The 24,833-nt window shown below is 28.6% G+C and overlaps 1 protein-coding gene across 2 annotated transcripts; it reads left to right on the top strand.

Moving 5' to 3' along the window:
- The first annotated feature begins 639 nt into the window (after positions 1 to 639).
- On the top strand, positions 640 to 24,076 carry LOC111620287 (zinc finger protein ZFP69-like). 2 transcript variants are annotated; one of them, XM_023362190.1, is made up of 6 exons: positions 640 to 778; positions 3,483 to 3,595; positions 9,446 to 10,502; positions 10,581 to 10,743; positions 15,914 to 16,027; positions 22,541 to 24,076. In XM_023362190.1, the coding sequence occupies exons 1-6, from the start codon at positions 767 to 769 to the stop codon at positions 23,113 to 23,115; spliced, it is 2,034 nt and encodes a 677-aa protein (XP_023217958.1). In that variant the 5' UTR covers positions 640 to 766; the 3' UTR covers positions 23,116 to 24,076. The 2 variants fall into 2 exon arrangements, with proteins under 2 accessions (XP_023217958.1, XP_023217957.1); XM_023362189.1 differs by lacking the exon at positions 640 to 778 and adding an exon at positions 1,683 to 1,821.
- The last annotated feature ends 757 nt before the right edge of the window (positions 24,077 to 24,833 follow it).

Raw genomic sequence — 24,833 nt, 5'->3', positions numbered from 1 at the left:
AGTACTTCAACATGTTTCTCATGCATTTCAACCCAGGATTTATTTTTAACAGGGTGTTTATTTAAAGAACAGAGTTTAATCAAGGAAATATGGTATAAATAAATATGTACTGTACATTTCATAGTTGATACTAATATACAGTATAAAACTACAGAATAAAAAAAGTATAAAGTTATATGCTAATAATAAAATAGCATATATTTTTAATTATTTATATTTTGCTAAAAATAATATTTCATTACAAAATATATAAAACTTATCCCAATTTTTTTAGGCCATTCTGTAAGATTGAATCAGTCTCTTTGACTATTACTTCTAAGAACATGGTCATCTAGTGCAGCTTTTCATTTTTCTTTTGTACATCCCATTAATGTTTTGTATTTCTTCATGTTACTGATATAGTATTTTTTTCTCTCCATTTTTGTCATTTCTCATTATGATGATATAAATGCTGGCAATTTTAAGAGGTTAGGGTATATCTTTAAAATTGGGTAGCAAGTGATCGTGGTTTATTATTTATTTGTTATTACGCAGTTTAAACTATATTATGATATACAAAATGACTTTTCTTTTATTTTGATATACAAAATGACTTTTATTATGACATTCAGGTAATAAATTTCTTTTTTTTTTAATTATAGATTATAAGCAACAATAAAGATGTTATATATAAATTTGTTAGACTGCCATCATTCATTTTTTTATCTACAAAGACCTAAGAAGATTTTATATAAAAATGTTAATTAGCACAAACTTTTAGACAATCATGGAATGGAAAGTAAGTAGTTTTTTATTAAATATTTATAAAAATTTAAATGACTTTTTTTGTATTCTTTATATTCAGTTCATTATTTTAATTTATAATAATAAGTGATAAAATTGATTCAAATTATAAATGAGTTTAAAATTACAGAAAAATAATTATATATTGTAGATTTTTGAATAAAAAATTATGGTGTAATATAGAATGAATTTTAAAAGAAAAATAAATAACACTTGAAAAGACATTTTATTAAAGGTTTTTAAGAATATTGCTCAAACAAATTTCTTATTTTTTAGTATACAGCTCAAAATTTCCTTAATAAAAATGAATTGTTTTTGTCTTATTAAGAAGACTGGTTAAAAACAATGAATATATAATTTATTGCCTTATATAATTTTGAAACTTGAATACTAATATACAGTATAAAACTACAGAATAAAAAAAGTATAAAGTTATATGCTAATAATAAAATAGTGTATATTTTTAATTATTTATATTTTGCTAAAAATAATATTTCATTACAAAATATATAAAACTTATCCCAATTTTTTTAGGCCATTCTGTAAGATTGAATCAGTCTCTTTGACTATTACTTCTAAGAACATGGTCATCTAGTGCAGCTTTTCATTTTTCTTTTGTACATCCCATTAATGTTTTGTATTTCTTCATGTTACTGATATAGTATTTTTTTCTCTCCATTTTTGTCATTTCTCATTATGATTATATAAATGCTGGCAATTTTAAGAGGTTAGGATATATCTTTAAAATTGAGTAGCAAGTGATCGTGGTTTATTATTTATTTGTTATTACGCAGTTTAAACTATATTATGATATACAAAATGACTTTTCTTTTATTTTGATATACAAAATGACTTTTATTATGACATTCAGGTAATAAATTTCTTTTTTTTTTAATTATAGATTATAAGCAACAATGAAGATGTTATATATAAATTTGTGAGACTGCCATCATTCATTTTTTTATCTACAAAGACCTAAGAAGATTTTATATAAAAATGTTAATTAGCACAAACTTTTAGACAATCATGGAATGGAAAGTAAGTAGTTTTTTATTAAATATTTATAAAAATTTAAATGACTTTTTTTGTATTCTTTATATTCACTTCATTATTTTAATTTATAATAATAAGTGATAAAATTGATTCAAATTATAAATGAGTTTAAAATTACAGAAAAATAATTATATATTGTAGTTTTTTGAATAAAAAATTATGGTGTAATATAGAATGAATTTTAAAAGAAAAATAAATAACACTTGAAAAGACATTTTATTAAAGGTTTTTAAGAATATTGCTCAAACAAATTTCTTATTTTTTAGTATACAGCTCAAAATTTCCTTAATAAAAATGAATTGTTTTTGTCTTATTAAGAAGACTGGTTAAAAACAATGAATATATAATTTATTGCCTTATATAATTTTGAAACTTGATATATTTTCGAAAGTAATATATTGTATTATTTTCATATGTAATTGAAATAATAAAAGTCCTATGATTTGTTACACATCTTTTTGCAAAAAGATGTATATAGGAGGTGTTGTGTACACAATAAACAAGTAGATAAATAAATTCAAAAAATAATTGAATGTGAAGATTATAAATAATAAACTTAGGCGATTTGAGAGAATGAAATACAAGTTGGATTATGATACAAAAATAATTGATGTTGAATCAGTAAGATTCAAAAATATTCAGCTGAAAAATGACTTTTTACTTCATTATTTAGTTATTTTTAAGTTCTGTTTAATTTATTTATACAGTGGTACCTCAGGATACGAAATTAATCCGTTTCAAAACTGAGATCATATCATGAGAATGTTGTAAGGTGAATCATTTTTCTCCATACAATTACATGTAAAACCAAATAATTTGTTCCAACACAAAAAACACATTCAAATTAAAGCTAAATAGTACATTGAAAAAAAAAACTATAGTAAGGAAAACACTGAAAAATGTGTTTTGTAGTTGTAAATGTATAAATAACCATAATAGAATAATAATTGATAAAGAAAAATGTAGTTTTATTTGCACTTTACCTTTGAGGATAGACGACAGTGGAGGTGTAAACTGGTGGTGGAGGAGAGGGAGAAGGGAAATAATACTAAAACTTAACTTACATAACATAATGTAACAATAACTTAAAAATAACTTAACACTAATTTTTTTATCTTTTCTGTTTTATATATATATATATATTTAAATTTTTTATTCACTGCTTTTTGCTTTCTTTCCTTCACTTCCACCAGCATTTTCACTGGATAGAGGTCGCTTGGTAAAATATCTATCCAAAGAGGCTTGGCTTTGCCTACTTTTTAAAATGCTTCTAAAATGACTTAGGCAAATGTCATTACTCCAAGCAGCAATACAGCCAATGTGAATCTTTTTGGGATGTTTCTTTTCAATAAAATTGGTCACTTTCTGATAATACCTCAAGATTTCCTTTATCGAGTGAGATCCTATCACGATGAAGCAAGCACGTGGACTGAGGCCAATGAACAGAAGTGAAAAAAAAATTGGCACTGCAAACTAATGTAACATCATATGGTGAGTTTTTGTTTGTATCGTGGAGCAAAAATATGTTTTGATTTCATGTCGTATCCTGAAAATTTCGTATGCTGGGGTCGTTTGTATCCTGAGGTACCACTGTATTGACTATATTACAGTTTTGAACTAAGGTTTTGTTTCTGATTATTTTATAGGTTGATACGTTTACTTTTGACAATGGCATATCTTCTGATCTTTTATTTGGTGATACGCCATTACCTTCATTATCACTAGAAATCACGCATACAGTTTTTTCATCATTCAACAGGCAAGAAAATTATTTTATTTAAGTAATATATATATATATAATATTACTATTGTATATAATATTTTGATTTAATGTAATTAACCTGTTCAGAGACTTAAAGACACTTTTTAGAAAAGTTTTTAAGAACATAGTAATTTTTTTATGATTTACTGAAGTTTAAAAATTATGTAAAATTAACTAAAACTCTTAAAATTAAATAAACTAAATAATAATAGCATGTTTCTTTTTTTATATCAATAATAAATTAAAATGTTATGTTGATTCTACACTTTAAATAAAAAATATTAAATATTTTTATATTTGAAAAAATAATAAATTATAATTCAATAAGTATGTGTGTATATGTGTATATATATATATATAAAACCAAACAATTGCCTTGCCTTAAATAATTGGGCTATAAATTTGCTATTAGATACCATCTCTTATCTATATTACTATATTACATGGCCTAAGGATATATATAAGTACATTGCCAGGTGAAATGTTAGCTGGCTGAGTGCCATTGTGGAGATGTACTTAGGCCATGGGCATAGGAGTTGTCTCCAGTTGGTGCCGTGATTAATCATTCAAGGTTACATCTAAATTTAAATACATCCGGAATCTAAGGCTTGTTTGGGGTCTGGGTGGCACAACTGGCATGTGCACTGCATAGTAAGTGGAGGTTATAGGTTCAATCCCCCGCCCCAGGCCAGTTCTTTCCTTCCAGATGATTCTAAATTATTTAATAAATTAATAATTATTATTTTAGTAATTTAGGTAAGAGATGACGCCTAATGTCTACCTCTAGTAGCAAATTACTTAGTATTAAACATTAAAATAATGGATTTATAGCCTGATTATTTAAGGTGATTGTTTTGTTATGTATCTATAATAATTCAAGTCATAAATTTTCTTTACCATAATTTAATTTCTATTTATTAATCTACTTCCATAATTGATAGCTGATTTTATATATGGCTGATACAAAATACAGGAAATCCTTGTTAGTTCGAAATTTAAGGGCTGAAATAATTGTGACTTTGAATTATCAAGTTTTGAATTATTTGAGAGTTACATATATCTGTACAATATACCAAAAATTCCATGTAACTAATGTAGTTTATTAAGCAAACAGAATAGGATTACATATACAGAACACTATTTTCGTTAATTAAAAATTAATAATAATAATTTAGATGTGAAGAAAAATAGTGCATGTCCAGTGAGAACCTCACAGATTGCCAGATAGGTTTTATAAAAAGTAAAGCAGAATTTCTCAAATTTTAGCCCAGATTATTTTTAAAATGGCCCAAAAAATAGTAAGTTGCCCAAATTAGCCTAGAGCCCTACAAATATTTCAATCTGCTACTTGTAATCCAATCTTGCAATCCTGAAACCCAGCCATATTTTATGAAGTAAAAGAAAAAAAGAGTAGTCTATGGGTAATGTGACATCTAAAAATGTACTGTTGTTATAAAACCAAAGCCATGTTGACCAGATTAGAGTTGTTCTTGGTCTATTGTTCTCTTATACTATGGAGGCACATGGATCTAAACAAATGAGTTAATATACACATATCACAGTTCGGACAGAATTTTCACTTTGAATGTCAAAGTAGCCGTATTTTGAACTAACTAAATTCCTTAGCATGTAAATCTTGATATCCCTGGCTGGGACAAAAGTATAGTTGTGAACTAACAGGATTTCAAACTATCCAAGATTAAATTAACAAGGATTCCCTGTATTGAATTCTTAATTGAACTTAGGATATATATTTTTCCTAGTTTTAATTTTTAAAAAGTTATAATCCATATAGATTTCTTTTTCACTTTGTAGCAAGTTGTTTTTTCTATTTTTCTGAATTTGAATTAAAAAATATATTTGAATGCTTTTTCACAAATATTAATGAAAATAACAAATATTACTTTTTAAAAATTTTATTATTTTATCTTAAATTATTACAATCACTTATCATTAACATTACACTTCAAATGAAAATACAATTGAAAACATACTAAATTGTCACATATTGTTTAGTTTTAAATATGATTTCTTTAAAACTTGCTGTCCCATAGCAAAATATTTAATAGGAAAATTATGAAATTACAAATAAATAGGAAAATAAAGAAGCAAACAAATTTATTATATAAAATTTATTATTATAAGACTTACAAAAATTTCTCAGTATACAAAATTTTGTGCATGCAAATTAAGTCTACAGCATTTAATTGCACTGCAATTTTTGAACTGTAGACCTATAGATTCCCATTGTCATCAGTTTGTCTTTCCTTAATCTTAACAGTTAGATAGGTGAGATATGGAAAGCTTAGGTGCTTTGGTGAAATTTATTTGTAATTCATTAAGGATAATTAAAGTTTGAATTACATTTATACATCATTTTGAAATTTATTTAATACAGGTATCCCTTGCTTAATGCAGGATTTGATTAATGCATGAAATTAATTGCAGCAATTCCTTTATATACAGAAGTTTTAATTCATACAGCTTTAACAGCTGTCTTTACTTAACATAGATACTGTATTTGATTGTGATTTTGATATATATGCAATAACATTGAGGGATTAATTAGCTGTGTTAATCTAGGGATACCTGTATATATTAACCCTATTGCATCTATTTTACTGATTAATTTCATTTACAATAATTAGAAATGAAAATATGTTCAACCTCACTCTTGCTGTAGTGACATTTCACTGTCATTCTAGTTATTGAACTTACCTCTGTCCAATACAAAAATATTTCTGAAAATAATTTCAAGTTGACATTCTTTCATTGATTTTCAATTATTTTTAATTATTCAAGAATTGTTTAGTTGACAATTTCACAATAAATAAACATGTTTGAATAATAAAAAATATTTGGAAATCAATGAAAAAATGTGAACTTGAAGTTATTTTCAGAAACATTTTTATACTGGACAGATGTAAGTTCAATAACTAGAATGGAGGAGGAATGTCACTACAATAAGAGCAAGGTAGAGCATATTTTCACTTCTAAGGGTATGTCCTATGTGGCAGCATCCAGCAACTGTGGGCAGAAAGGATCTTTGTATGCATCTCCAACTGATCTTTCGGGCTCGGGTTGCCCTGAAGCAGTTTGTTGAGTTCTGCAGTGATGAGAGCTGCGTTGCGTATGAAGCGGCAATAGAAATTGACTAGTCCCAGGAATCAGCGTAGATCACAGACAGTAGTTGGTCTAGAGAACTCTATGATTGCCTCGACTTTTTGCAGAAGTGGGCGGATTCCTTTTGGGTTGACCAGATACCTGAGGAATTGTACTTCTTGCTTTCCAAATACGCATTTTGATGCGTTGATTACAACACCATAGTCACGAAGTCTGGTAAATAACTTGCATAGGTGCTGCAGATGTTCAGTTTCATTTCAGGACGCTATAAATATGTCGTCGATGAAGACGTAGCAAAATTTGAGGTCACGAGTAACTTTGTCCATGAAGCACTGTTTGTGCGGCGTTGCACAAACCAAAAGACATGAGGTTGAATTCGTATAGTCCAAACAGTGTGGTGACGGCTGTCTTAGGGATATCTTCTTAGGCTATAGGGATGTGGTGGAAAGCACGGATGAGGTCGACGGTTGAGAAGTACCCACAACCGTGAAGAGTGGATGTGAAATCTTCTATGTGAGGAACAGGATAACAGTCGGGTACAGTTCGCGCATTGAGTAGACGGTAGTCACCGCAGGGTCGCCACTGGTTGTTCTTCTTTGGGACGAGGTGTAATGGCGATGACCAGCTGCTGGTGGACAGTTGGCAGATCCCTTGAGTGAGCATGAATTTGAACTCACACTTAGCCAGAATGTACTTGTCCGTTGCAAGTTGCTGGGGTTTGCAGTGCACTGGTTGTCCAGGCGTCATGATATGATGGACGGTGGAGTGCCGGACAGGTGCGATGGTTGGAGATGGACATGTTATCTCAGGAAACTCGCTCAGTAGTCGGTGATACGAAGAATTGCTGGCAATAGTTCGTATCGACGGTGTAGTGACACTGATAATACTTGGCTGACTTGTTTCATTGTTGAGTCGATGAGACGTTTGCTGCGAAGGTCTGAGAGAAGTCCATAATGAGATAAAAAATCAGCACTGATCAATGGTTGTGTGATGTTGGCTACAATGAATCGCCATGTAAAGTTTTGTCGAAGAGTGAAGTCTGGCGTGATTGTTGCATAGCCGTATGTCTTGATTGCTGTGCTGTTCGCTGCGAAGAGTTGATAGTCTTCTACGCGGCACTTTGGAAGGCGTGAAGCTGGATAAACGAAGACATCGGCGCCAGTGTCGATTAAGAATGCGACTTTGGACGCATGATCAGTGATGAATAAGCGACGGCTTAAATTTTTGGAATCGGTCGCTGTCTCTACTGACTCCCGTTCTCGTTTCCCATCGAACAAGGTGGTCGGCAGCGTTGGGCATTCGCACCAAATTTTGCATGGTACCAGCGGATATTGTTCTGGAAGGTGTTAGGTGGGGAGCGTCGCCAAAGTCTTCCACAGCTCGAGGAACGGTGGTGAGGTGGAGAATGGCCCTATTGTTGTGACATCTCGGAAATTTGTTTTGAGAGTTCAGAGATTTGCACTTCGAGTGCGGCGATTCTGGGATCGACCGTGGCAGAGGCCGTAGATTTGGCAGAGATATTCGATGTCGAGGGGTACAATTCACTAAGGCAGTCGGTGATCTTAGTGAGAGATTTGAGCATGCCCTCGGATACGGTTAGTATCTTCTGTATATCTTTGGGAAGACGGGACAACCAAATACTTCTGAGTAGGTCATCCATGAACGTATGTCCTGCGAGAGTTCTTAAGCGTTGAAGGAATTGCGATGGCATGTGGTCGCCAAGCTCTTCGGTACGTAGAAGCTTTTTGAGACGTTGGGCTTAGGACTGGGACATGCAGTCGATCAGTGTACTTGTCTGTACTCGGAGGAGCAGCTAGAATGTCCTGAACTTTGGTAGCTATGCGTTCCGATAAACTCGCGACTACATGGCTATATTTCGTTTTATTGTGGGATATATTGGCGAGGGTAAATTGGCTCTCCAACTGTGCAAACCATAGGGTTGAGTTCTCGGACCAAAATGGCGGCGGCTTGACTGCCACATGGTTGACAACAGGTTCGCTCATTTTGTCACGTACCTGGTAAAATATTACTATTCTCCAAGCGAAATTCGTGAATTTGGTAAGTTCTAATGTTCAGCTCACCAATGTAGGCCGCAGTCGTTGAGCACTACAATTCTTTTGTCTAGTCGAATAGTCGAGTAGTAGAGGTCTCGTCGTACACCACTGATCTCTCTCGTGGCAGGTCGAAAAAGTGCAGGAATCTGTCGAAGTGCTGATGTCATCCTGTCGAGGCCCTCTGGTGGCGACTGTAGGCATTAGTGCCTCAGATTATATTTCATCCGTAACCGTATGTCCTGCGAGAGTTCTTAAGCGTTGAAGGAATTGTGATGGCGTGTGGTCGTCGAGCTCTTCGGTACGTAGAAGCTTTTTGAGACGTTGGGCTTCGGACTGGGACAAGCGGTCGATCAGTGCCCGTTTAATTGCTTTGTACTTGTCTGTTTCTATTTCTGTACTTGTCTTGTCTATTTGTATTCTATTTTCTGTTCCTGATTTAAAAATTGAGATGATCATTTTTGTTATTACTGATTATATCTAACAAAATTAAACAGAATAATTTATTTAGTAAATTAAATATAACACTGTATACATATATAAACATCTCAAAGCCCAATGTTATTAATCAAATCCAAATGATAATATCTTGATTCAATATAACACTATTAAATAATACTGGCAATATTATTATTATTCCAGAATTTAATAATTCAGTATTTTCTCTTTCCAGAACTAGTCTAGATGATGGCTTGAGAACTCCAGAACTTGTAATTTTTTCAGCTGATGATTACAGTAACAATTGTGAAATATTAAATCAGCAACTTCTAACAGATGTAAATCCATCATTACAAGCAACAACACACAACATGATTGATTCACCAAACATTGATGGTTCATTATTAGAAAATCAATCAAATGTTTCTGAACTGGTAAAAAGTGATACTTTTCATCAAAAAGAAATGGATATAAGTTTTTATTCTAATTTAGATACTATCCCTGAAATACCTGGAATATCATCTATGAAAAGCATTGAAAATAATTTTGATACTACCAAATCATTAGAAAGTTTGTTTGAAATAGATAAGGAAATTTCAAATTTACCATGTATGAATGATATTAAGAAGGACGTTGATAATATGGAAATGGTACCAGTGTTACCAGAAGCATCTATAATTGATGATGATTACAGATTGCCAAATGACAAAACAGGTGATAATGTTTACTGCAGTCAAACTTGCACTAGTCAAAGTGATTTAAGTAAAGATGGTGAAATTAATGAATGTTTTCATTCTAAAAGAAGTTTTAAAGATGAGATTAATTATGATATAAATATGAATTCAACTAAAGATGAAAGTAATGAACTTTCAGTAATAAATATGAACTATCTTTTAACATCTGAAAATTCTTATCTTTCAAAAATTGATAAAGAAATTGAGGAAAATGGTGATTCAGAAAATAATACTTCTGTATTTCTAGAAGATAATGCAGAATCAATGGAAGCAATAGCAGCAGCAGAATTTGCAATTTATCAAATGATTGAAGCAATAAGTGATACTTCACAAACTGACACCACAAATGATAAAGAATTAACAACAAATAATTTTGATGCAACTGATTCTAAAAATCAGGAATTTAATTCAGAAGAATTAATGTGTGAGGAAGATAATGCAGAAAATTCAAACATACATGTTAGTGAAATTTCAGAAGTAAATGAGATTAATCATTTTTCAGGGGAGCATATTAAAATTGAATCTGTACCTCATGAAGATGATAAAAACAACCAAAATGTAATTAAATTTGCTGTCAATTAAATGTATACATTTATGGTTAATTATTAATTGTTAATAAATAATTTTTCATTTCAGGAAAAGTATGAAATGCAACCTATTGTTGAAGACAGAGAGCTCTCTGATCTAATCCCAAATGATACAGAACTTTTTAAAATTACAAATTTAGAATGTTTTGTAAGTTTGGAAAGACTAGATGAATCTTTTATCAAAAATTTGATTACAAGCAAAAGAAATAAAAGTAAGAATAATTTTTTAAAAGTATTAAATATTTATTTAATATTTTAGTATTAAATTTCCATAGAAATTTTGCTATTTTAATATCGAAAAATATTAATGTTCATAGTTAAGTTTAGAATAATTTGTTTAGAAATTTCATAAAATGTCTTATCAAATTTCTAATATATTTATATAAAATTTTATGTAAAATTAAAAGAATTACTTGTCATTAATGAAACAAGTTATGCAACATAAAAATATTTTTTCTTATAAGTAAGAATTTTTTATTTTATATAATTATGAAATTTTTTTCCTTTTAGGTTAAATATACTGAGAAAAGTTTAATATTAATATAAATTTATAGTATACTCTACATAGATAAGTAATATCAAAATTCTGTTCTGCAGGTTCTGTCTTATAAATGAATGAAAGTACAGTAGAGCGTCGATTATACAAAAGTCAATTATCCGAAAGAATTCCAGTCGGCAAATTTAAATTTTCGCCAGTGCTATGGCGCTGCAATCTTTGGCTATGTCTTGGGCTACTCAAATATTTTACGTTTTTGATACTAAATTAAATTCTGAAAATATAGTTTTTTATTGTTTTTATATTTTTCAATATATTTATTTTGTTTGTACAAAATAAAGAAATGATTTTTAATGATACAATAGTCATGATTATTATTTTAAAAAGTTTACGTTAGGCTTAACATCGACAAAAATTCAACACAAAGCGACACACAACGGAGAAAAATTTCAACATGGGATAGGTTAATATATTTTTTCTTACTTAATCGGTTATCCGAAATATCGATTTTCCGAACAACCCCAGTTCCCAATTGATTCGGATAATTGACGCTCTACTGTAGTTTCTGTTTTTCAAGGAGAAGCATGAAACACATTTTAATAATACTAAAATATATTTATGATGTGTTGTTTTTTTTTTCCTGTCACAACTAGGTGTATAGATAGACACTGGACACTTTTGACACCACTCTTTATTCAGGAATATCTTGTGGGCTGGTACGCATTTCAGGCTTGCGCCCCTCTTCAGTTGGCTTTACTTTTAAGATATCTTATAAGATGCTAACAAATGTACATCTTACTTAAAAATCACATTACAGTTAAAATTTCTTGGCATTACTCTCAACAGCACTTAGCTCATACGTGTGTGTGTGTGTTTTTTTTAAGTTCGTACTTTCATACATTATTACCATTTGTATTGTCTTAGAACATAAGTTTTATGTTTATATAGTTCTTTGTAAGCTGTGTAGAAATCTGTATCCTTGATATAGTTTAATAAACCTTTTCTTTGTGAATACAATGCTCTTGCTTCTCTGTTTCCTTGTTGCTAGGATGACATTGATTGTACCAAATGTTTAGTTTGCTTGATTGCTATCATTATTTCCTGTTTATTATGTTTCTGTAATTTTTTTAATTTTATCTCTCGAGAAGAGCATAGCACTGTAAAAGAAAATAAAAGAGCAAGAAGAGTGTAGCATTGAAAAAAAAATAAAATGATATATATAATGTGTGTGGGGAAAATATATACAGTAAGACTCCTCTTAATGCTGGAGATGCGTTCCTAGATAACAAGGGAACATGCAATCAAAAACAAACAGATTTTACTCTAATTTTAAGTTATTTTTATATTAATTTGCATAATAATATATGTTAAATAACACAAACATATGCACATAGAAATGTAAAGTTTATTTTTTGTGATGAAGGTCCTGGCTCTTCTGAAATTCTTGATTTTTGCGATAAAGTTGTGTAGTTTCATTTGTTGGTTTTTTCTTTCCTTAAGCAAATGTTGGTAGCAAGAGATCACATCCAAAATACTTCGTTTTGCTTTTGCACTGTTTGATGTTACCAAAATCTGGATCATTTGCTAAAATTCAATCAAAGATTTCAGTTATCATTACCAAACTTTTGCTAAGGAAAACTGTAGAGAAATTCTTTGGGTTCTTTGTTTTCAGAATCACTATTTTTCAGTTCTACATGAATTTCTTGTTCTGCCAGTTCCTGAAGGTTGTTGATAAGACTTTGACCAGAAACCTGCAGTAACTCCTCAATATCCTGCTCGTCTACTTCTCCTAGTCCTGCTGTATTGATTAGGTTGACAATTTGGTGAACCTAACGATACAGTGCTATGCTCTTCTCGTTGAAAATTCTTGGATACCTTCAGCCATACTGTCTTTCACAATCCTTTAATGCATTTATCAGTTAATTCTTGTTAAGCAAAGTCAATATTGCCTGTGGCATCCATGATGTTATATTTTTTCCAAAATTGCATCAAACAAACACAGATTTAAGGAAAGTACAGTGCTACGATGAATTGCCACTTTTTGCTGATTGGTTTGTGTTTGGGAATAATTATATTATATACAAATCAATGAAATGCCGTGATAATTTGAATCAATGTAAATTTTAAGCTTTTTTTGGGCTTTGAGCAGACCATGTTATATTGAATTAGTATCAGTGGGTTCTTACTGTATTATTATCCACCTATAATAATCTTTATCCAAGTTGTATAAACCTTGTAACAGGAGTTTGTTTCTAGAATGATGTCTTTGTTCTTTTTTGAATGAGGCACATAGCTCAGTCTATATTTTAATGCTTCGTGAACATAATTTGGAGGATTCACTCCATTCCAGCATATAAATTGTTGGTCTAGGTTAATATTTTCTTTCTTAACTTGTTCTATATTAACCACTTAAGTTTCTAATGTGCTATTTTCTGATCATTCATCTTAAATTTTCAGTGTAGATTGATCTCATATTAGCATTCACTAATAATCTAGTTCTATATTGTGAACTCATCTTCTAAGTTAATCAGCTTTCATAGCAGGCTAAATTTATTTTCTTTTGGTCTTTCTGGAGATTTTTCTTAAACAGTTTTGATATAATCTAATTACTAGAGACCAGCAGTGACTTGATGTGTAGAGAAGATCAAGGGTCTACTTTGTTTATGCTGCATTGTGACAATAATTCCAATTTTTCCATTTTTTTGGGTTAATTTCAAGCCATTTTCTCGTAGAATGTGACTGATGTTGCCATTTTTATATTGCTAACCTAATGGTCTCAATACTAAATAAGTACAAATTAAAAAGTTAAATATTTTTTCATTAATATCAGAATTTTCCTAAATTTTAGTTTAAGGCATTATCTTTAAGTATAAATTATATTCTTTATCCTATATAATTACAATAATTGTTGGAAAAACATTATTTTGTAAACAACACATAGTAAAGAACAGAAATTAAACAACTTTTCAAATTAGTTTGAAAATTAATTTCAAAAGTAAAATTAATGATGAAAATCAACGTCTAATTGGAGATAAGAAAAACTCACTGAAGTCTATTCCTTAGCAATGAAAAAATTACATTGAAAACAAATACTTTAAGCTTGAATAACAAACCATCTTCAGGCTACAAAATAAAAAGAATTTAAGCCAAATTCAAAATTAATTACAATGATTTGAATAAAACTTTAAAAAATTGTGTGGCAAAATTAAATTCTGAAAAATGATAGGCAGAAAATTATTACAGCTTCTCTTATAGGGCATTCAATTTCCTATCTCTTAATTAAAAGATTACATTTCAAGAACATTTATAGAAATGTATACATTACTTTTTATTTTCAGTTATTATTTTTTGTGTACTTAATTTTTATTGCAATTTTATTTGCATTACATACGATGCCACTGTTAATAAATCAAATTTTTGTGATGCATTTATTCTTTTATTTTATTCTATTTTATAATTTATTTAACTTGTAACCTGAACACAACTCATTAAATGATTGAAAACATTTGTTCAAAATTAATTATTCACTGTTAAGGTGTTCATTTCTGTTTTAAAAATTTGGTCTTTAATTAATTTTTATATTTTGAGTTTCAATTTAATGTGCTACCAATTTATCTATGTATTTGTCTTATTAAAAATATTTATGGCAAGATTGGGAATTTTTTATTTTGATCTTTAAAACATTATAATATATAGTTATCATATAATGTTTTATGAACATGGTTGGCCAGTTGCAGAGACAACACTTAGATGCTGATGACAGTTTAGAGATAATCTAGACCAGTGATTCCCAAACTTTTTCGAGCCAGCATCCCTTTTGTTCCATAAAGTTACACCCAATGCTCCTAACTCATTTTTCCTTGTGAGAGAAAGGCTTGGAAATAGTGTTAGAAAAACTTTTCTATGAACTTACACTTTGTGTCCTTATTGTACATTGTTCTCAATATCTGGAAACCATTAAATGCAGTGTTTCTTCTTATCCATTTTACACAGAAGAAAGGGAAAGGTTGTCAATGATCTCAACCTTCACTATTGTCACTGTTCAGTATTCTGCAGCCCACTTGCTTTTTTTTGCCCCTAGATTTACTCACTGACCAGGGGGCGTAGCACCCACTTTGGGAACCACTGGTCTAGACCATGGTTCAGAAAAATTTTATTGCAGAAACAACTCTTCTTATTTGCAGTTTAGATAGCAATTAGAAACCTACTTTTGCTTGCAAATTGACTTACTTTCTAGACTTACTTGGTAGCATATTTAGACAGCATTTTGAGTGGAAGTTGCTGTATTGATTTGTTCATTGCAAAGTTTAAATAAAAATGGGTATTGTTTATTTTATAAATGTAAATGGGCTGAAGCAACAAAATTATTCATTTCAACAATTATGAAGAGAAAGAGTAATACAAAATCAGAATAATCCTTTAGAAATTATTCTGAAGATGAATTTCAAATTTGGTTTAAATTTTCCAAATCTGGATTTGTTTATTTTAAATCATATTGACAACAAAATTAAGCTTCAAAAATAGAAAATAATTGTTCTTAACTGCCGAACGACAGTTATTGACAGTTTTCTGACGTCACAAATGAATAACCTGTTTAGACGAATGACTCCTAAAAGAGGGGAGTAACAGCAATAAAAGATAAACTAACTTCAGACAGCATTCAGAAATGAATTATCATTGTCTTTGCAATGTATTTTAATTTGTGATGCAGCAAGCCAACATCTAGATGCTGCTTAGCTGTTAATCATCATTTAACATAAACTCTATCTCTGTATTTGGCTGATTATGTTATGCATGATTTGAATTTATGATATTTAAAATAAATTATATTTAATTTGTGATTTTCTTCATTAATCCTTTTAATAAATATTTTATTATATATATAGATTCACTGAAAAATCAGAAATCGGAGAATTCTACATTAAATGTTGTTAAAATGAGTATTAAAAAACCAAAATGCAAAGTTTGTAAGCGGAATTATTCTTCTTTGGCATCATTGGGTATGTAATATTACAATTATTCAATTTTCAGTAGTAAATATATTTGAGTTACATAATATGTCAATATTAAAAATAAACAAGCATTTATAAATGCTATTATTAAAAGTTTTGTAATAATTTTTTTAATGATATGATAATCCAGGACATGCACAATTTTGTACAGTATTCTCCAGGTACAAAGTAGAAACTGGAAAATTTTAGACAGAATTTACATTTTTGGATGTTTTTCCCATAAATTGTAGATCAAATGAATGAATTTGTAATTAAAATGAAAGTTGGTTTTAAATCATTACAAAAAATAATATGCTTGAAGTTAATAGGTGATTAATTACTAATTATAACAATATATCTATAATTTAGCTAATTACTATTATTATAAATTTAGAATGACTCAAAATGTTTCTACTAAATTTAATGCTTTATTAGAATTGAAGAACAAAATATACAAATTTTAGTTGTTGTAAAGTTTGTAATACATAAAATATTTGCAGCTATTACAATATGAATAATTCTATATTTATAGGTATAGTATTTTGTTCAGCAAATACAATATTCAAGGTTAAAATGTACAATTTATTCAACTCTTAATCCTACATATGCATTTTGGGTTGACATAAACTCTCAACCCCTCTTCAGTGCTATAAAATTTGTTCGTATTAATAAAGAAACAACTAATATTAATTAAGACAGCTGGTCACTTATAAACATTTAATTACTTTAAAAAGTTCACATAAATTAAAAAGAAAATTAAATCATCAATTGCCTTACAAATTTCTAAAATCACTATATTATTATGCAGTTATGATTCTTAACTGCATAGTAATATATTAACTGCATAATAATATAGTGATTTTAGAAATTTGTAAGGCAATTGATGATTTAATTTTCTTTTTAATTTATGTGAACTTTTTAAAGTAATTAAATGTCAAAGAATGTGGATGCCTGAGGCTTTCCCATCTACTAGAAGTTTTCTACCAGTGTTTATTCACTTTTCATAGGTCCTAATGACAGGAGTTTGCAAAAACCTTGATAAGCTTTGCAGTTTCTAAGAGACTCATTTCAAGCCGTCAGGTCATCACAATCTGGCTTTTATCAAAATCACTTAAATCAGCAGCGTTCCCTATAACACACACAGGTTATCAACAGAATGATCCCTTGTAGAAGCCAGCTATTATATACCACATGAAACTTGTCACATGCCATCTGTGTAAGTCAGATGTGCCATAATATAGGGTCATAATGTTTTGACTAGAGTGTGTGTATATATAAACACGTTTTTTTATTTTTGTCATCTTTTACCATAAAAGTATATATAAAATAATAATAAAAATAATAAACTTTTCAAAAAATTATCTGGGTAGATAGTCAATTTGCCCAAAAGTAATTCAAGCATAACTATAGTAACTTTTCTACACCTGGTGCATTGTTGCTCTTTAACTTTTTATGCAAGTAATTGTTTCCTGCAACATGGATACTTGTATGCCAGGCTAAGTTTACAAGTGTGCACTTTGCTTGGCAATACTGGGTTAGAAGATTTTCACTGTTTAGTAATAATTCAAAATAATCTTTCCAGCATTTGGCTATTCATCTATCATCAATTAATAGATTCCTATAATCAGCAACTATAAAACATGGTTGTTGGTATCCTGTTTTGATCTGCCTTACTCTAATAGAAACTTTCTTGCATTTTTACTTCATTGGTTGATCTGTAGTGTATATTTGTAAAGAAGAGTTACTTGCAAATACATGCATCTTTATAGGCTTATTTCATCTCGTTTGTTTTATTGTTTAACCAGTCATATTTTGTTGGTTTTTTAATCTGTTGCATTCCTATAGTTATTTTTGAACTGCTTATCTGATGTTTGTAACCACTCCAAAGCACATCACAGCAGTATTTATGATGTATGTTTTTATCTTTTTTCAAAGTGAATTATACACTATTTTGAATTTATTTCTTTTCTTTCTTATTTTTGTAAGGACATTTCCTAACTATTATACTTATTTTGTTTTTCTGCTTGCTTTAAATATTCTATATTAGTGTTCCCAACCTAGGATACTCATACCCCAGTATGCAAAAGAAAATATGTAATGGTTTTCAAATTTAATTTTAAATTAGCAATTTTTTCCAATTTATGCCTATGCAATTCAATTTATGGACTTGATACATTTGTACATTTGTGAAAGTCTACAATCAGTTATTTTAATTTAATTCTTTTGTATTGATTAATATATTGCATATGTTATTAAAATAAGTGCTGTAGTACTTCAAATTGCAAATTAATAATTAAAAATCAGAAATTGTTTAAAACTTTTATTAGAAACAAAGATTTAAACACTGCTGAAGGTATTCAATTAATTATTAAAAATTAATTAAAAATTAGTTGGCTACCTTTCTAATCTAGTAACATTAGACATACCAGGATTCTATTTGTAAGAGAATTTAGCACCATTTACCATATAACAGGAAATATCCATCTCACTATGGTTTTTTCCAGTATTTTCTCATTTTTATTTACCAAATGTCTTTATCTTCCATCACAAGAATGCAATATATATGATCAAATCATAAAATATATGAAATTCTGACTGAAAAACCTAGAGTATCATAAAGTGCTCAGCAAATCAATAAACAGAAACAAAATACCTTTTTGTTGCCGAGAAATACATATAATTGAAAAAACAAACGTTTTCAGCCCAATTAATAGGATGTCTTCAGGTCAAAAATGAAATTGGAATGAATATGTTCCATGAATAGAATACAAAAATTTAAATCAAAGATTTTTTACAAGGGAATAACAACAACAGAAGAACATATAAAAATATATAAATAGATAAAATTAAGATAAAACAAAACAAAAATAAAATAACATAAATCTTCAAGTATAATTAACTCTGGTCTGAGTTCTTAGTAAATTTCTTAACCATGAACTTCCACGCTGACGGCAGGCGGGTCCAATTTCATTTTTGACCTGAAGACAGCCTGTTAATTGGGCTGAAAACGTTTGTTTTTTCAATTGTATGTACTTCTCGGCAACAAAAAGGTGTTTTGTTTCTGAAAAACCTATAATTTAAAATAGGCAGGGAAATCAGAGCATCTTATAATTATCATTAAACTATTTACCACTTAAACATTAATGTGTGGTATATTTTAACACAGTCAAGTATATGATTATCATAATACAAAAAATGTATACTTGCTTACTGGAGAATAAATTCAATAAAAATAAAAACCATTCAAGTATCCTGCAATACTTGAATGGATACTTGAATTGCTGGATACTTGAATGGTTTTTATTTTTATTAATATAAAAAATTTGTATCAGATTAATCTAGAAGCTGCTGAGAAACTTCAATACCAATTAATAAAATTTATTATCTGATTGATTTAAATTTTATCATATCGAATTAAGAAAGAAACAAGAAAAGATCTACTTAGAATAATTTACTTGTATCTTTATAAATTTTAACAAATTATACATAAAGTAGTTTTTTAATGTTCAGTCAAAATTTTCCCTGTGGGAAAAATCTAATTTATTGAGTTTTAAGAATAAGCATAGAAACCTATCATTTCATTTCTAAATGAATCATCACAAGTATTTCTGCTTATTTCAAAAAGGAATAAAATAAAAAAAAATGTAAGTTATTGATTTTAATTATAGATATTCCACTATTCCATTCAGAAATGCCACAAAATATCATCATAACTCTTTCATAACATAGTTTATAAAATTTTTATAAAAACTAGGTTGTTTTTTTCCCAGCTGTTATATATACATAACAAGAGAAAGTATTGAAATTGTGTTAATATTTCAATACTTTCTCTTGCAAATCCTCCAAGATTTTTGCAAATCTTTGTTTGAGACTTCCTGAACCAAAAATATGGAAAAAATTCCATGGATATGTATGTGTTTGTTACTGTATAGTTTATTTAATATCTCAGGATGGAGCAATGATTAAGAAACGAAATTTGGTTTGGCATCTTGTGTATAAGGGACATTGATGCTATTAAATTTTGATGGTTAAAAGTCAAGAGGATGGGGAAATAGAGAAGGGGGTCACATGTCATATCTCAAGAGAAATTGAACTTAATGAAGACTTTACTCATTAACATTTACAATTTTATAAAACTAATCTCTATGCTCAAAATTCTGTGTTATGCCATTTTATAATAATTAATATAAAAAGGTTTTTATGATAAAATCTCATAACAGATGGTGCCACATACACAATTTATTTATTAATAGTATGATTAATAATAGAAGATTTTATTTAAAAAATAACTTTAACAGCTGGGATAGTTACATAACACATTGCTGGATTTTTTTTTTATTAATAGTTAAAAGAATGAATGAATTTCTAATGATAAATCAATTCAAAAAAATGTGTATACCAGGATTTAATTAAAAAGTACCAGAAAATAGAAACATCAGAAACCTGTCTGGGTATTCTGGTACTTAGATCATAGTCTTAGTTTACCATAAAGTGAATAAATTCATGTTATGCTGTTTAGGGATATGTGAAATTTTCCATTTTTCTTAAGAGTAGTAAGTAGCCTGGTAACATTGGGACCCACTGTTCTGTATTGACCCTGAAGATATTTTTCTCCATAAATATGTCTGGCATTGGCATTCTTTTGATAGACTACTGCTGTCATAGCTTTGGTTCACAGGATCTCATTAGTCATTCCACTGTGACAAAGTAGAAACACTTTCAGAGACAATATATGATCATGCAGTTTGTGCATATCCAGAAACTTTCAAATTTGTCTATGTATTTGCACATGGCTTCATTTTCAATCTTCCTCAATCATTTCCTATTGTTCCTATTGTTTGATATCAAACTTTGGAGAACATCTCATAAGTTAATGTAAAATTTTTCACACACTACATGACTTTGGCTCCTTTAGTCTTCAAATTAATTTGTTCTCTATTCTCAAGATACCTTGGAGAAATGTTTTTCAAAACTTTAGATCTGAAATCTATTCAGGCTAATCATTTTCCCTTTTCAGTATTTTCCACGATGCAAAAATTGTTAAAATTGAGGGAAACACTTTGAATAAGATTTATGTACCCTCTCATTTCATGAGATAAAGCATTAAGTTTTATATGTAGATTTTGGACCACCCTTTAATTTTGTAATAAATAAAATAAAATTGTATAATAATTATAATCTTTTATTTAGTACATATTTATATAATTAAAATTATTTTAGTAATTAGTTTACTGATTTTATTCAGAACTTATGATATAAACAATAATAGAAGTAATTATTTATACTTAATTTATTGTTAATTATAATCTCTAGAATCACTTCATATAAAAATTATCTTTTATAACTATTTTTTTTCTATACTATTACTTTTTTTAAAACTTTATCATCATACAACTATTAGAGAATTTAGTGTAAAATCTTTGTAAAAGTTAAAATTTTTTAAAACAGGATAAATCTGGAAATTGAATTTTAGACACTTAATTTTTAAATGATTTTTCATACAATTCAGTTTATAATTTTGATCCTGTTCCTCCAGACCTTTTCAAAAACTGGATTAAATATTCTGACTTCTTTCTGTACTGATACAAAATAAGAATAAATTACAAATAGGAATTAACAATTTTTTATTGGGCTGCAATTTGAAAAAATTGTAGACCTCCATAAATTCCCACTGATGTTCATTTGTTTGTCTTTCCTGAGTCTCAAGAACAGAGTTTGAGAGATGAAAGATGAGACCAGATATGGAAACTTTAACGGCAGAAGGGCTCAATTAACTATATGTAAACTTCCAGTGCAAACCGGAAGTCATGTTATTTCAATTCAAAAATTTTCCCCCCCCGAATTGATTTAAATTTTATCATATCGAATTAAGAAAGAAACAAGAAAAGATCTACTTAGAATAATTTACTTGTATCTTTATAAATTTTAACAAATTATACATAAAGTAGTTTTTTAATGTTCAGTCAAAATTTNAAAATTTTTCCCCCCCGAATGGTGTTGATGACCTGTACAACTGTATTGTTAAAGGAAAAGTATGATGTACAGGGGCAAGTCACTAATAATTTGAGTCAGAGCATATATTTTAAATTAAATAAATTAAAAATATGATTAAAATTCATTATTTTTATTTTACTGTGAAAGTTCAATTGTTCATCAATTATTATAATATATTACTTTTAAACTTATTTATTTTTAAATATATTGAAATCAAATATGTCTACCAACCTCCAAATAACACCATAATTTATCAACTTTTCAGGTGATTCAGTTGATTACTTGGGGATTGCTAGTGCCCCAAGTTGAGAAGTCCAGATTTAGATGATAATTAATTTTTTAAATAAAGATTTATCCTGTACATTACACAGATTACTAAATACATATACAGTTTTAATGACAATTTTGTATTTTGCATTATTTTTATGGTTAAGTTCATAAAAATTTTGCTCTTGCCATTAAAACTGTTTATTTAGTTGATTTTATTTATTTATTTATTTAAATTCTGGTTAATTTTTATCTTTCTAGAAATTCATAAATGCAAAAAGCGAAAATCACCCGAAATGCACAAATTGAATAGTAAAATTTCAAGTCCAACTACAGCTTTAATTAACCATTTTGAATGCAATATGTGCAATAAATCATTTGATGAAAAAGAATCTCTGTGGGATCACATGAACATTCATTATAATTTTAGTTCTGAAAATGAAAGTTCGTCAAACACAACTGATGAAATTTTAAGGAATTCAGAACTTGATCCCGATAGCAATACACTGTGTTGTCAAAAATGCAAACAGACATTTCATAACTATTCTATTTTAATTCAACATTTATGTTATATGCATAGCAATCATTTCAGACAGTGCGAGTTCTGTAAATACAGATTTAAAGGTGGAGGCAATATAATGAATCACATGTCACATCATATAAATCATAAAATTTATAACTGCGATTCTTTTCGCTCTGATTTTCACGAACAACCAGAAACGCATATTTTAAAATGTCATACGTCAGTGAACAAAGAACATGATTCAGAAGATAATACTGTGGAACTGAAACCATGTAGTGTTCAACTCGAGATTTTGGACTTGAAGATGTCTTGAAAACGGGTGAAGGGAATTTGGAAATTCCATGCCAGTCTGTGCCATTTTCTATGTACCTAGTTTTTATATAGTCATATCCGAACGAGTTTAGCTCCGAAGATCGGTTATCTACTTGCAAATTCCTACAAAATGACAATTTTATTGCCTATTTCTTAGAAGACATCTGGGTCCAAGCCATTGTGCCATGTTGCTTTAAAATTTATATCAAATGTCTGTAAGCAAAGATAATACTGTTGAAATGGTTTATATTTTAACACAAAATACACTGTTGTCTGTTGTGGAAAATTTTCACGACCGTTTTGCAATCAAATCAGATCTCGTTTGTTTTGAAAATGTTCAACAACGATCATCAGTTCAGTCATTCATTCAAATAAATATCAAAAAATTTGTTAATATTTCTAAAAGTAAACATTTTAGTTGAGTTTTTAAAATGATTTTCTCAAAGCAATAACTTTTTTATTTCCTCAAAGAAATTTTTTTTTCTTATTTTACTTGTACAGAACAAATATTTTGATCATAATTCTCAAAAAGATTCAAAATATTTATTATACGTTGCCAATGAAAAGCCCTTTTTTGCTAAAGCCATTTATATTTCTATAATTTGTATAAAAAAAAAAAAACGAGAATCTATTAAAGTATTTTATTGTAAAAAAACAAAACAAAAACTGATAGTCACTATATATTTCATTTGTGATGTGAGTATTGTGTAATTGCATTTGGAAAAAATAGTAATTTTTCTCCATGTGCTTTCAACGTACAGCTATATATGTTCATCACTTCATTATCGTCAAATTCTGTTTTTAACAGCAACAAGATCCAAATGTTCCTCGCCGGAAACAATCAAGACAAATTATAATTATTTCTTAAATATTTTGTATTCAAGATATATAATTTTTTTTCATTTTAATTTTGAAAATTAGGTGATAAAATGTATTTTTTATTTAATAATTAGATTTTTTTTCCTTTTAAATTTGCAAATTAAATAAAAAGTTAACTTCTTCCATCTTGTGTAAATGTTTGAAATTACATTAAAATTTGTGTATTTTAATATGTTTGAAAATAAATGTTATAAATTTTGAAAATTTTATATGAAATGTCTACTGAAATTATTTTATAATATAATGTTGATATCAAAAACTTTTTACATAATTTATTATTAGATGTATGTAGCTTTGCCTTAACTTTTTAAACTAATTTTGTTAGTTTATGAAGATTTGTTTTCTAACAGAATTATTTGAAATTGAAATGGTGAATTATTAATTTTTATATATATAATGAACATTTAGTGTATTATTAAGTATTCTAGTCATATTTTAAAATTTGTAAAATTATATTAAGATTTTGCAAAACAAGAACCTACTATTTAAAATATACTTTGTGAAAAAGATGGAATGATTGAGAAATTTTGTTTACAGTATACCTCTGTATACATTTGATTAACTTCAAAAGATCAAAAATAAATATCTAATAGAGAAAATAAGCATTCATATATTACATGATATAAATTTTTTATGTTTGAATCCCTTCTTTTCTTTTGTAAGAGTGTAATGTTGCCGATCTTTTCTTTTGGATGTCCAAATTAATTAATGTGAGATGGCAGCATTGCTTATTACTTGTTTTCAAATTATAATAATAATTAATTTATAAAACTACACAATTATACCCCAAAAAAATTAGCTGCTATTTGAGTTATAACTTCAATTTTTTTTTTTTTTTTT

This window comes from Centruroides sculpturatus, unplaced genomic scaffold (assembly GCF_000671375.1).
Source record: "Centruroides sculpturatus isolate CEXI.00-Female unplaced genomic scaffold, Cexi_2.0 scaffold4, whole genome shotgun sequence".
Lineage (NCBI taxonomy): Eukaryota > Metazoa > Arthropoda > Arachnida > Scorpiones > Buthidae > Centruroides > Centruroides sculpturatus.
The sequence above is the reverse complement of the archived record's forward strand: the minus strand, read 5'-3'. Positions and strand labels throughout refer to the sequence as shown.